At 48.8% G+C, this 12,259-nt stretch overlaps 1 protein-coding gene across 5 annotated transcripts in view; it reads right to left on the reverse strand.

The window, feature by feature from the left end:
• Positions 1-12,259, reverse strand: part of Asap2 (ArfGAP with SH3 domain, ankyrin repeat and PH domain 2) — a 120,358-nt gene that overhangs the window by 33,295 nt on the left and 74,804 nt on the right. For all 5 annotated transcript variants that reach the window (XM_010629083.1, XM_019208167.2, XM_019208168.2 and 2 more), the window contains exons 8-13: positions 11,699-11,774; positions 11,368-11,454; positions 10,482-10,490; positions 7,023-7,126; positions 6,859-6,928; positions 1,565-1,652 (exon numbers count right to left, since the gene is read on the reverse strand). In XM_010629083.1, coding sequence (XP_010627385.1) covers positions 1,565-1,652; positions 6,859-6,928; positions 7,023-7,126; positions 10,482-10,490; positions 11,368-11,454; positions 11,699-11,774 — 434 coding nt within the window. The remainder of the gene's footprint in view (positions 1-1,564; positions 1,653-6,858; positions 6,929-7,022; positions 7,127-10,481; positions 10,491-11,367; positions 11,455-11,698; positions 11,775-12,259) is intronic.

Below are 12,259 nucleotides of genomic sequence, written 5' to 3' on the forward strand. Positions count from 1 at the left end.
TTCTTTTTTTAACAACGGGGGAATGGAGCCAGGTTTTCCTTTATCCCTTCTGTTACTGAGGGGAGAAACAAGGTATAAGAGAACCGTTTCAAGTTGAGGAAAATGAAGTCATTTTATGATTCAGAGGCCAGGTTCAAGTGTGCAGAGAAAGAGGCAGCCGTAGTCTCAGGCATGGACGTGTGCAAGCTCTGCAGCCCGAGACCAGGCTTAAGGGACTCAGAGATCTCAGGAAGCCATGACTTGGGAGATGATGCCGGTGTCCTGCACCTTGTGCAGAGCTACTTCTGGCCAGACCAGGCAGAGTCAGGGAAGCCAATGGCTAACTCTGCATGCTAGCTAATGTGTGATGTGAAACGTGGGCCTCAGAAACGTCCAAGAAGCTCCTCTGCTGTGGGCTCTTATGGTGCATGTGAACCACGGGTATTTCCAGTGGCCTCCGCCACGGAAGAGAAACAGGGGCCCAGGGAGCTGGGTCCTAGGGGTCAGCTGCCACAGTGCTCTTGGGTGTGGTGGTCCCCATGTCTGAGGGGTGTGCCCATCCTCCCTGGCTACAAATGTCACAAGGTAACAGACTCAGAAAGACTCCTGCTGGGGTACCAGGCCAGGAGGAAAGCGCCTTCTGCCTGTGTCACATAGGCCAGCGGTTTCCTCTGTAAATGCAACTGGGCCGAATCCCTGGGTACCCCATATTCACAGAGGGCCCTGGCCATTCCTTCCCCAAATGGTAACACTGCCACATAGGATGACAGGGAACAGAAGGTTTGTCCTATCTCCTTTGCCTTTTTTTTAGGGGGGCAGTACTTGCGAGGCAGGCACAGTGCCACTGAGCTAAATCCCTGGCCCTGTCCTATCTTCTTTAAAAACCTTTCCAGCCCTTTTCAGGGGTTTGGTGAGCGCCATAGTAGACGATTCTGTGGTGATTCAACAATGAGGAAAAGCACACAGAAGTGGAAACACAAACACTGTGGTGAGAAGAGTTCTCCAAACTTGACTTTCAAGGGCTCCACCCAAGACCCTATCATTTTTGTTTATAGCGTTTCTAACATAGTGACAGTAAATTATAAGCTTTGGACAACAAAATTGTCTTTAAAAAACAAACAAACAAAAAACAAAATCAAAGCTGAGCTGGGTGTCATCGTTCACACCTATCATCCTATGGGGTGGGTCTGAGGCAGGAGAATCACCAAGAGTTTGAGGCCAGCCTAGGCTACATAGGGAGTTCAAGGTGAGATCGTGTCTCAAAAAAACAAAAAAACAAAGCCGTAAGGACTGCGTGTCTGAGAACTTTACTAGTGCAGCCCTCATTTCAATGGGAGAGCAGACGGTGCAGAGTCAAGGTTGAGAGAGCCGTAGAGCAGGGCTGCTTCACCATGTCCAGTGCTCAGCCAGAGAGAACAGTGAGCCAAGAACCACTGCTGGAAAGACAGAGCAAGCAGCTTGCTTGAAAAGGGGAGCAGCTCTTCGAAAACCAGGGCTTTGATCCCCAGTGTTGGGCACGAGACTAATACCCTAGACGCACATTTAACAAGATTTCCCCCCACGCAGCAACTCCCAAGAGTCTCACGCGAGATAAGGTCGAAACACTTCTTCTCCTCGGGGTTGGTCTTCACCTGGCAGGTCAATAGGTTGAGCTTCGCAGGAGGCCGGTTAGCCTGCGTACGACAAATGACAGGGAAGGTGAGCGGGAAGACATGTCTTCTGGGGAAGATATGGCCAGGGTGGGTGGGCACTTGCTCATCTGCAAAGCCGGATTTTAGAAGGTGACTTCAGGGTCCCCAGACCCTGGCTCCGTGAGGGCCTCCCTGCAGGCACATGGAGTGGGCTACACAAAACCCGGACTTGCGGGGGAGCTCCCTAAGACCAAAATGTTCCAGGACCCAAACCCCACGACACAGAGCTCTGAGTCCTACGATGGCACAGTGGTTTTGGGGGTGACATGGGCACCCAGCACAATATCTGATGCTCTGATGGGTTTTTCTGAGTGGAATGCTCACTTCCAGAAAAAGTAATCTCAGCACGAGAGTCGAGGGATAATGATCTTCCCTGCTTTCTAAAGTGACAGCAGACAACAGATTCATAACCCTAAAAGCCCACTATCACTGACTGTCTCTGACACTTCAACAAAACACACTTCATTCACACATGCTCCCAACCCCACACACAAGGGATCCCAAACACTTCTTTTTGACACTTTGTGTCAAAAATGGTTGTTCTCTTAGTTTTAAAAAATACCACTGTTAGTCCTAAAATGCTGTGAACGTGAAGTGTGTTAGAAATCTTTGAGACTTCTCCAAATACAGACAGGCTTATCTTGCTCACCTAACAAGCTGCTAAAGAGGAGATCAAAGGAATGTATGGTACACTTCAATTGTTCTTCTTCTCCACTTGCTCTGACCACAAGCTATTTGGATGTGGCCTTAATCCAGACCCATCTGCATCTGGACTGGGGCAGGCCTGTGCGGTCGGTCCCCCTGCACTCACAGACCCAGGGCTTCTCAACATGGACTTTCCAGAGCAGGGGGAGGGGCAGCCTCCTTAAAACACACTGATTCTCACCGTATGCAGGTTTGATAAAGGGCGAGGGATTTAAAGTCAGGACACTCAGAAGCTGCATAAATGGGGCAGGCCTAGACTCTCCTAGTTTGTGGCTATATTGATCTTCTCTCCTATGGATGGATCTTCTCCACCCCTGGAGATTCCTAACAGAATCCTGGGGTCATCAGGCACCAGCTTCAGAAGCCCCTGCGCTGCCTAACCTTGCAAACCTGGACAGACAGTGGTGAGCAAAAGCACCATCCACTTGGATCTTTACCCATGGGACACCTGGCTCACCCAGGAACCAACACACGAACGATACAACCAGATGCAACCAGGCACAGTGACACAGGTGTCCAGCCCACGTGACACTGTGACCATCCTGTGATCGTGCACAGAGACACTGACTTTTCAGGGCTGCTTCCACACTACAGTATCCGTTCTGTCAGTGCCTACCAGTAAATGAGAAGCACTGTCCCCAAAGTCTACGATGAGGACTGAGCGGGAAGAGCTACATTCACTCAGTTATTATTAGTCTGTACTTCTGTGAGGCAGGCGCTGTTGTAAACATTTCATGAATTAATTCAAGCAATCTTCCTAACTGCCACCTTCTTTATGGGGATCAAACAAAGGGCCTCTGCACTGAGCCACATACCCAGTCCTCCTTTATGAATTTATTTGGAGAAAGGTCTCACTAAGTCCTCAAGTTGCCTGGGCTGGGTTCACACTTGCAACCCACTAGCCTCAGCCTGAGTGCTAGGATTACAGGATGCCCCCACCATACTTGGCTCCCAACAGTCCTTTGTGGTAGGAACTACTCCAATGCAACAGATAAAGATGCAGCTTGGACAAACAAAATCATGACTGGGGGTCCGCAGCCTGGGAAGAGGGAAACCAACCCCACTCCAAGGCCCAAGTACTTAGCTGTCAGGCTGCTGGGCTCAGTTGGTACCTCGAGAAGGCAGCTGCTCACTAAGACCCATCCAGGTCCCTTTGCATTTTCCCTTTTCTCTGCCAATCACTTTGCATTTTCAGGCAGCAAGGAATCAGCATTAGAATTATCACAACACCCTCTGCCTCTAACTGTTAATCTTTTTTCTTCCCCTGTGACATGGAGAAAGTTGCTCACCCTCTCAGGAAACTGCCCTCAAAGACGGACTTCCTTCTTTACAACAAAACCTCCCACAAATACAGAAAAGACCCAATGTCTTTATGTGGATTAGGAATAACTCTGTCAACAAAATCATACAAGCTGGCAATCCTAAGCACTATCAACTGTTCTCAGTTTTACACCAATAGCTGTTTGCTATTTGCCCATTCAGATTATCAGTTCACATCAAAGCTATATAAAAAATTTACAGGAGAAAATTCTGCCCATTAAATTCCTTTCACGCTGCAATTTGGAAAAGAGTGCCATGACTTACTTCAGCTACTGAACGATTTTATCTAATTCACAAGATTATCAGTGCCCCTCCAGAATCGAATTTGAGAAGACCTGGTTCAACAGAAGAGCTGAGGAGGAGGGGAAGAGTCCAGCCTCAGTGCTCGTCTTGAAGGTAAGGATTATTAGTGATTCTCCCAGCTCAATTTTGTCAGTCTACTTTTTGTCAATTGGTTAGGCTTTTTAAAAAATTTACGAGTTTGTTAGACTTTATATTTTAAATTTTAATTGTTTGAGAGTTAGTGGACAGTCCTTTACCTCGGCACAGTCCTCAGCCTTTGTTGGTGGCAACACTGTTGTATTTCATCCAACTACTGCTTCTCCCCAGTGCCAGGAAGCATGATTAGTCAAGGCTACTAAGGATCTCCTTCCCAGCCTGGGCAAATCCTGCACATGCCAGGCCAGGCGAGTCCCTGGGATTCCCACTGCCAGGGCCTGCAGCACAACACACAGGGAGAGAGAGGGCAGAACTCCCAGTGCGTGAGCAGAGGGGTGGAAAGCAGCTACAGTGTCCTCTCAAGGCATGGGGGGGTGGGGCCAGGGTAGGGCCCACCACTGTCTCGCAGTGGGAGTAGAAAGTGGCTCTAATGGCAGGCGAAGTATCCAGAAGTAGAGGGTCCCTGGAGGGGCTTTCACTCAGCACACAAAGCACTTATGAAACATGCACACTGTGTGACAGGCTGAGCTGGCAGCATCCTTCTGAAGTTGGTTATGACTACGCTGTAGGCACCAGAAATTGGGGCAACCCATCCAGCCCTAACGAGGGAGCCTCTTTGTCTTCTAACAGGAAGCTCGAGCACTAGAGACTTGGTGCAAAGCTACACTGCCAGCCAAGGGTTGCCAGGCCTGGTCCCCTCTGTGTAGCCAGAGCCACCAGCTGGCATGACCTGAGGCTCTGGACTCAGGGGACTCTCGATGATGCAAATGTGTTGCACCAGCCACTTGAGAGCTGTAGGAACATGAAACGAAACATGGTCTTTATTTTGTGTATTAAGGTGGCGAACCTGAATTAAAACAAGTAACTGCACCAGTGAAAAATAAACCACAGAATCTCCATCTCCTGGTCTCACACTGTTAATTTTAAAGATGAGAGGTGGTTCATTAAATTTGTCTCCTGTCCTTGACAGCACTCCTCCCCTCCCTACACCTATCTGTATGAAAAGAGCAGCACAGGAAGGCACAGACTGCAGCTCGTCTTACTTTTCCCATTGCTGAGACAAAATATCCAAACCCAAAGGTAAAGGAGGAAAGGTTTATTGTAGCTCACAGTTTGTAGAGGATTCACTCCATAGTTGGCTGACTCCGAGGCAGAGTGGCAGAGGGGCATTGCAGAGGAGAACCAGTTGTTCACGGCAGGCAGAAGGTAGCAAAGCAACAAGGGAACTACAGCTCTTTCTGTCCCTTATAAGAATGCGGGCTACTTAGGGCAGGTACACTCGCACCCTTAATCCCAGTGCCCTTGATCCTGACACTGCACCACAAATCAATTCCAGCTCACACACTAGATCCAGCCAGCTCGGAAAAGGCCCCACCTATGACTGCAGGAGGCTCTGGGGGGACATCCAGACACAGCAGTAACACTCTGGAAGGGGGTGGGATCACAGCGGTACAGAGGCTGCTTTCTGGAAAAGGGAAGGACCTCTCTTTGTGTGGCCAAGAAACACAGTCAGCCCAGCCCAGAGGTTGCCAAGCGATCCTACAGATTATACTTGGTACCCGCTGCCTTCTCCCTCTCACTTTGCTTAACAGAATCAGCACAAGTGAAAGCTCCCCACCCCATGGAACACAATCCTTGATCCGGGGACCTCCTTCAAGTGTGGCTTCATCCTGTATGGCTGATTCTCAGGACCCTACACATATCGATGACCTCTGAAAAGCCCATCTGTGCTCCTGTCCCACCCTGCCTTCCAGGGGGTCACCACTGTCCATACCTATGACTGGGGCCACTATGCACACAGTGCCAAGTGTGCACTGAGAAAGAGATGTAACACTGTCAGCGCCAGGTGGACAGCAGCTAGCACTGCCCTGAGATGATTCCCAAAATGTCTCCCAGCCCCTGCCCCTGGGGTTTTCACCAGCCCGGGTCACAGCAAGTGAAGGGAAAGCACGCCTAAGGCCATTGTGGGAAAAAACACTGCTGTGAAGGGCTACGTTTGAGACTGCAATTAAGATTCCTGATCTCTGAAAGCTAGACTGGTGCATGATTCTATTCTGATCGGTTTTTCTTGAGTTCAACACAGCCAGGGCTGTTCTCTCGTGCGGGTTCTTTTAAACACATTGATGGAAGAAGAGACTGATGAAGGGGGGGTGCAGTATGTGAGATTTCTACAATATAGTCACTGAAATCACTTTTCTCTTTTGGATTTCTACTTATTTTTCTTTTGGTACTGGGGATTGAACTTGGGTCCTTGTGTTTGCGAGGCAGGTGCCAGAACCACTGAGCTAAATTCCCAGCCCTTCTCTTTTGGATTTCTGATTCCCAGAGTTCTGACCAGTTAAACATTTTTCCCTTCATGGAAAAGCAGACATCTTCCCCGGTGAGACGTTTAATTTCCGGGTAAAGGATTGTTGAGGGAGCTGTCTGCCCTTTCATGGTTTCTGGAGGTGACAAGCTTCCAAATAAAGACATCTGGCTCATCAGTTATTCCCAACTCTGCAGAGCAGTACAAAGAAGCAAGGTTCCACCTGGCCAACAGCTAACTGTGGTGCAGGCCACTGAGTCAAGAACACAAAGAACCTCTTCCAACAGGGCAATTCTGCCAAGTGCCACCCTTGTGCAGCAGTGCCCACAGAACACTGTGTATTCTGACCTCACCCGGCACTGAGCCAGACCCCATCTAACGACACACAGCAGTGACCGTGGACCAAGAGAGAATACTTACGGTACCGTGGGATATGGTCAGAAAGCCATTTTTCACTGAACATTTCCTTTTCTGCCATACTTTTCGGATCCTTATGGATAAATGGGAAAAAACAGGCGTTTAGACATCCTGAATGCAAGGTTCAGGAGCACACACTCGACGCCAGCATCCAGCCCTCTACCTACCCATCGCTTTTCTTGTAGAGGTTGCCATTCCGCTCTGTGCCATGTTCCTTGTTTCCCTGAGGCTGATGTAAGCTATAAGCTGTACTCTGGCGAAGTTGTGAGTCCTAAAAAATGGTCAAGAATTTGCTTTTTAACATTCTCCGGGTCTTGATTCTTTATAAAGCAGTACGCAAAGACCATGTCGGGCCGAAGTTGCTTTTCAATTCCCCTCTTCTCAACACATCAAGGAAGGGACATAAAATCTATATCCAGGATCTCATAAAAGCCACCTACCACTAGGGTGGAGGAGGAACTGTCAAAAATCAGTTTCTAATAAACAGAAAGAATGAGCCCTTGCACAGGAGAAGGCTTTATTTTCCTATAAGCTTTAAGTTCCCAACGACAGCCGCCGCTCCTGAGAGGCCAAAACAGTGTCAGGAAAGAAGGATGTGACGATTAGAAAGGGAACAGCCTCCAGGCAGATTCACACACAGACAAGTTACCCAGGCTCTCTGCCTCGGCTTCTTTCCTGGATAAGAGAAAATACCCAGTAAGACAGTAAACCCCGGTGTGACCACATGTGAACACCAGGTACCTAACAGCACTGGCCAAGTACTCCCTCCCTCCCACCCTCTCTGTCTCAAGGTCGGGAGGCACAGAGGGAACCAAACTGCTCCCCATCCTGACCCAGGGAGCCCACCCAGGTGGTCCACTGGGAACCTGCCATACTGGGGGACTCCTGTCTACAAGCCCCTTAGGGCCAGCACCTGTGAGGAATCCCAGGGCCCGACCTCCAACAGGTGTACAACAAATGACACAGGCTAAGCCTGGGAGGAAATTCTGGCAGACCAAAGGAAAAGAGCGGTGCAAGGTGAGAACAAACAGGTCACAGGTCAGTAGGGGAGGGCTGAGATGTGTCTGTTTCTATTTCTTAAGAACTTGCCCCCTGCTCGAGCTTGTTCACGCTGGAAGGGGAAGACACAGAGACAATGAAATGCAGTGACTTGCTCAGGCAGTAGGCTCCTGACTGCCAAGAGCAGAGAGGGGAACAGAAGCCCACATCCCTGCTGCCTCACTGGGGACCTCCTTAGACAGGACCAGGCTCCCTGAAGACAGCAAACACTGCCCACCCTCAGGGACCTCTGCACACACCTGAACTAACGTATGAACAGCAAAGCGATCTGGAACGAGAGTAAGAATGAGTGAGACCTGAAGAGCAAATGGAGAAACCCCAGGGAGGCTTTGGAAGACGTGAGCCTTAAAGGCAAAGACAAGAACTAGCAGAGTGGAAGGGAGGTGCCCAAGGCAAGGGGACGCACACCCGAGACGTGGAGAGGACAGAGGGCAGCTGGGCCATCACCTGGGACAGGAGGATAGACGCTGCAGCCAGGCGGCACAGCGCACAGACCAGGACAAGCAGCCAGGGGCCACCTGGATGCTCAACAGTCTCAAAAGAGAAATTTAAAGTCTCAGAGATTTTTATTTTAATGAAGTTCAATTTATCTGCTGCTTCTTTTGCTCCTTGTACTTTGGGTCATGTGTAAGGAATCACTGCCTAATCCATAGTCAGGGAGATCTATACCTGTAATTGTAAAGTTTTCTAATTTTAGCAGTTGCACTGAGGTCTTAGATCCATTTTGAGTTACAGCAAGAGGCAGAATTCAGATTTACTCTTTTGCTCATGGCTATCCAGCTGCCTCCACATCACTGCTGAAAAGACTACTCTCTCCCACGCTGTCTTGGCGCCCTTGTTGAAAAACCCAGTGACCACAAATGTAGGGGTTTGTTTCTAGACTCTCAGCCCTATCTCACTGATCAAGCTGTCTCACTATATGCCAATACCACAAGTATTGACAGTCTTGACTGGTACAGCTTTGTGGCTAAGTTTTCAAATCAGGAAGTACTCTCCAACTTCATTCTTTTTCAAGCTGGTTTTGGCTAGTTCTTGAATTTGCATTTCCATAAGAATTCTAAAATCAGCTTGTCCGTTTCTGCGAAGAGGCAGCTGTGATTCTGATGGAGAGCCCAGTGAGTCTGTAGTCCCATCAGGGAAGCACAGTCACTGTCACTGTGTTAAGTATTCCAATCTAAAAACATGAGTGTCTGGCACTGACTTCCTAAGCTCTAAACACAAGCACAGTGACCGGAAGAAACCAAAAATCCTCATCCAGGCAACCTACAAGGTGCTAAGGCACCGCCCCCTTCCACGTGGATGAGTGACTCCAAGACAAGCGGACCCCTCCCCCAGCCCCACAGTGCTCAGGCTTCGGGATCACCCGAAGAGCTGTGCGCCCATGGGATGAGGACGGCCCTGCTCCTACCTTCTCCCACAAGGGCCGCACTGCAGCCCCAGAGCTGTGGAGCACAGCTGGCTTCATACACTACCCGGAACAGCTCAGTGGGAAGAGACTGCTCATCTGTATGACTCCAGACCAGTCTGTCAAGACAGACTGCACAACCAGAAATATGACTCTGAACTTGGGAAGAGGAGCCCCCCGCACAAAATCCGGGCACAGTCACGTGCCAACACTGCAGTGTGTTCGTGCCATGCACACTGGGATAGCTGCAAATCTCAAAGCAGAACAATGGGCATGCCTGTTCCTCCACAGAACCAGGCCTAGGCCACATGGGAAGAAAGGCAGGATTCTGTTTTATCCTTCTCTTTAGACCAAGCATTTCTTTTTCATTTGTTTTTTAGAGACAGGGCCTCTCTATGTAGCCCAGGCTGGCCTTGAACTCTCAGTGATCTTCCTGCCTCAGCCTACCAACTGCTGAGATTTCGGTCATGCCCCATCACACTCAGTCTCAAGCATTTCTTGAATCAATCAAAACATACAGACAATGCTGGGGATTTGGCTCAGGGGTTCCACTGCCTGCCTCGCAAGTGCAAGGGCCCGAGTACCAAGAAAAAAAAATTCAAAAAATTATTCCAAACATACAGACAAATCTGAAGCTAAGCTGTCACGTAAAATCTAAACTTCATAGAAGAAAACCTTTAACATAAATTGAACCTGCTATCACCCTTCGGCATCCTCAAGGTGACCTTTGGTGACCTAGCAATAAACACCCGGTCAAGCTGCGGGTGACCCTCCAGGGCCAAGGTGACAATCACATGGATCTCACTGCCCACCAGGGCAAGAGGTCAGAGAAGGGACCTGGCTGGGCCCAGAGTGGGGAGCTGGAGGCCAGAAAGGCAGCTTCCGAGGGGCTAAAACAACTCTCGGAATCTAGTCCAGCAGAGGCAGGGAGTAAGCTGCTCGTTCTCAAAACACATCGACAAGGCAAGTACAAACCCTGAAAGCTCCCCTCTGTGCCTTCAAGCTCTGCGGCCTTTAGTAAAGTCTACTACAGTGAAAGGAGAGCCAAAATCTACACGCCACTAACTATTAACTTATACAAAGGAAAAAGATACATATTTTTGAAGTTGATGGACAAAGCATGCACAATTCTCCAATTTATTAGAAAAACTGAACTACTTACTCTCCTAGACTTCGGTCACAAAAGGTAAATGCATTTGGGAGAAAAACAATAATATTAAGTTATAGTACAAGAACTTATGACACACTGCCAACAGTGAACTTTATACTCTGTAAAGTAGTTCAACAGCCATTTATCTAACAGGTAACATTTAGACCCATTCTCTTATTATCAAGGAAGTGGATTTGTGTTAACATCACATTTTATCTCAGCTACTTGAGAGGCTGAGGCAGGAGGATCACTTGAGCCCATGAGTTCGAGTAGTGAGACCTTATTTCAAAGGAAAGAAAAATTTATGGACATTATCACAAAATTACCCTTAAAATGTACCTTTTAGTGTTTTTCTTTTTCATAAGCCACCCCCAAAAAAAACTGCCAGTGTGTGGGCATCACGAACTGGAGGAGACAGTGCAAAGGAGGCCAGGGAGATCTGCTGGTCGGTGTGGCCACACATACAGCGGCCAGGGCAGGGGGCGAAGCCTGAAGGTCACCTGTCCTGAGTCCATCCCGAGAGGCAGGGTCCACGCCTCTTGACCAGAGGTGGACCAGAGGTCAGAGGACCGAACAAATGGCATAAGTGGCAGGGACAAGGTGAGACACCGAGAACTACTCATGTCGCAGGATCCGTACACATAGAGGCCCGGGATTTGGACTAACAGGCCTCAGGGCAAACCTCCGAGGTGCAGGGTATTGGGGATTGAACCCAGGGCCTCCACACAAAGCTACATCCCTAGCCCTTTTTATTATGAGACACGTTCTTAAGTCACTAAGTTGCATAGGCTGGGCTTGAATTTGTGATCCCTGTCTGAGCCTCCTCAGGGGCTGAGATTTACAGACATTCCACTATGTGCAGCTAAAATGGTGCTCTGTCAAAATTAAATCCCCTCACCTCTTTCTGCTCAACCTGCAGTGCTGACTTCAAAATATCACGAAGCTGTATCAGCTGCCTTCTTTCTTCATCCTGGGCCTGCTTGATCTTTAAGAAGTGAACAAAGTAGAGCAAAGTCAGCCTGAGGCACCAGCAGGTTGCTGATGCTCACAGTGCCTCTCCGTCCACACCTGTGTGTGCCAACCGCCTCCCCTCCAGCCATGGGAGAGGACGGGACACCAACTCTGCCTGGCACAATGGGGCTCTTTCTCTCCGGGCTGCACAGCTTGCAAACAGGAAAAATGCTGATCACATAAGCGCGGCTCAACCCCCATGGAGGGGAGCTACTCACCGTGTGAAGGTCTGTGGACAGCATCTCAATGGAAGGCTTGAGGTTCTCTACTGCTTTCAGTCCATCCTGGAAAAAGCTAGGGGATGAGAAGAAACAATGTGCTTCATGCAAAGAAGAATGTAATTCTCTTAGACAAAGAAAAACTTTAAAGGGAAGTGACTGTGGTCATTCTATAATACCCAGGGGCAAAGTCTACATGAACAGAAACTCAAAAAGCAAATCAAGAATGAAACAACACTCAAAATTAGAAGTGAAAAGTAACTGCAACAAACCCGAGTTTGTAATTTCTCTTGACCTACATAAAAGGAAACCTAAATTTCCCCTCTATAATGGGAAACAGGATTCTACAAGGGCAACAAGGGCCTTGCCTTGCTTGATTTGGGAGTCAGCTAAGTGGCCAAATGGAAGAACAGGGTGCCAACAAGAATAAGACACTGGAGAATTGTCCACAACAGCAACGGCTAAGAGCAGCAGGTAAAGAATTCAGAAAAAGCCAGGCAACTTTGATGTACATAAATGGCCTTGCTCCACCTGCAGAAGAAAATGTGGTTGGACAACTTA

The sequence above is a fragment of the Fukomys damarensis genome, unplaced genomic scaffold (genome assembly GCF_012274545.1).
Source record: "Fukomys damarensis isolate Sample0158 unplaced genomic scaffold, DMR_v1.0_HiC HiC_scaffold_25, whole genome shotgun sequence".
NCBI lineage: Eukaryota > Metazoa > Chordata > Mammalia > Rodentia > Bathyergidae > Fukomys > Fukomys damarensis.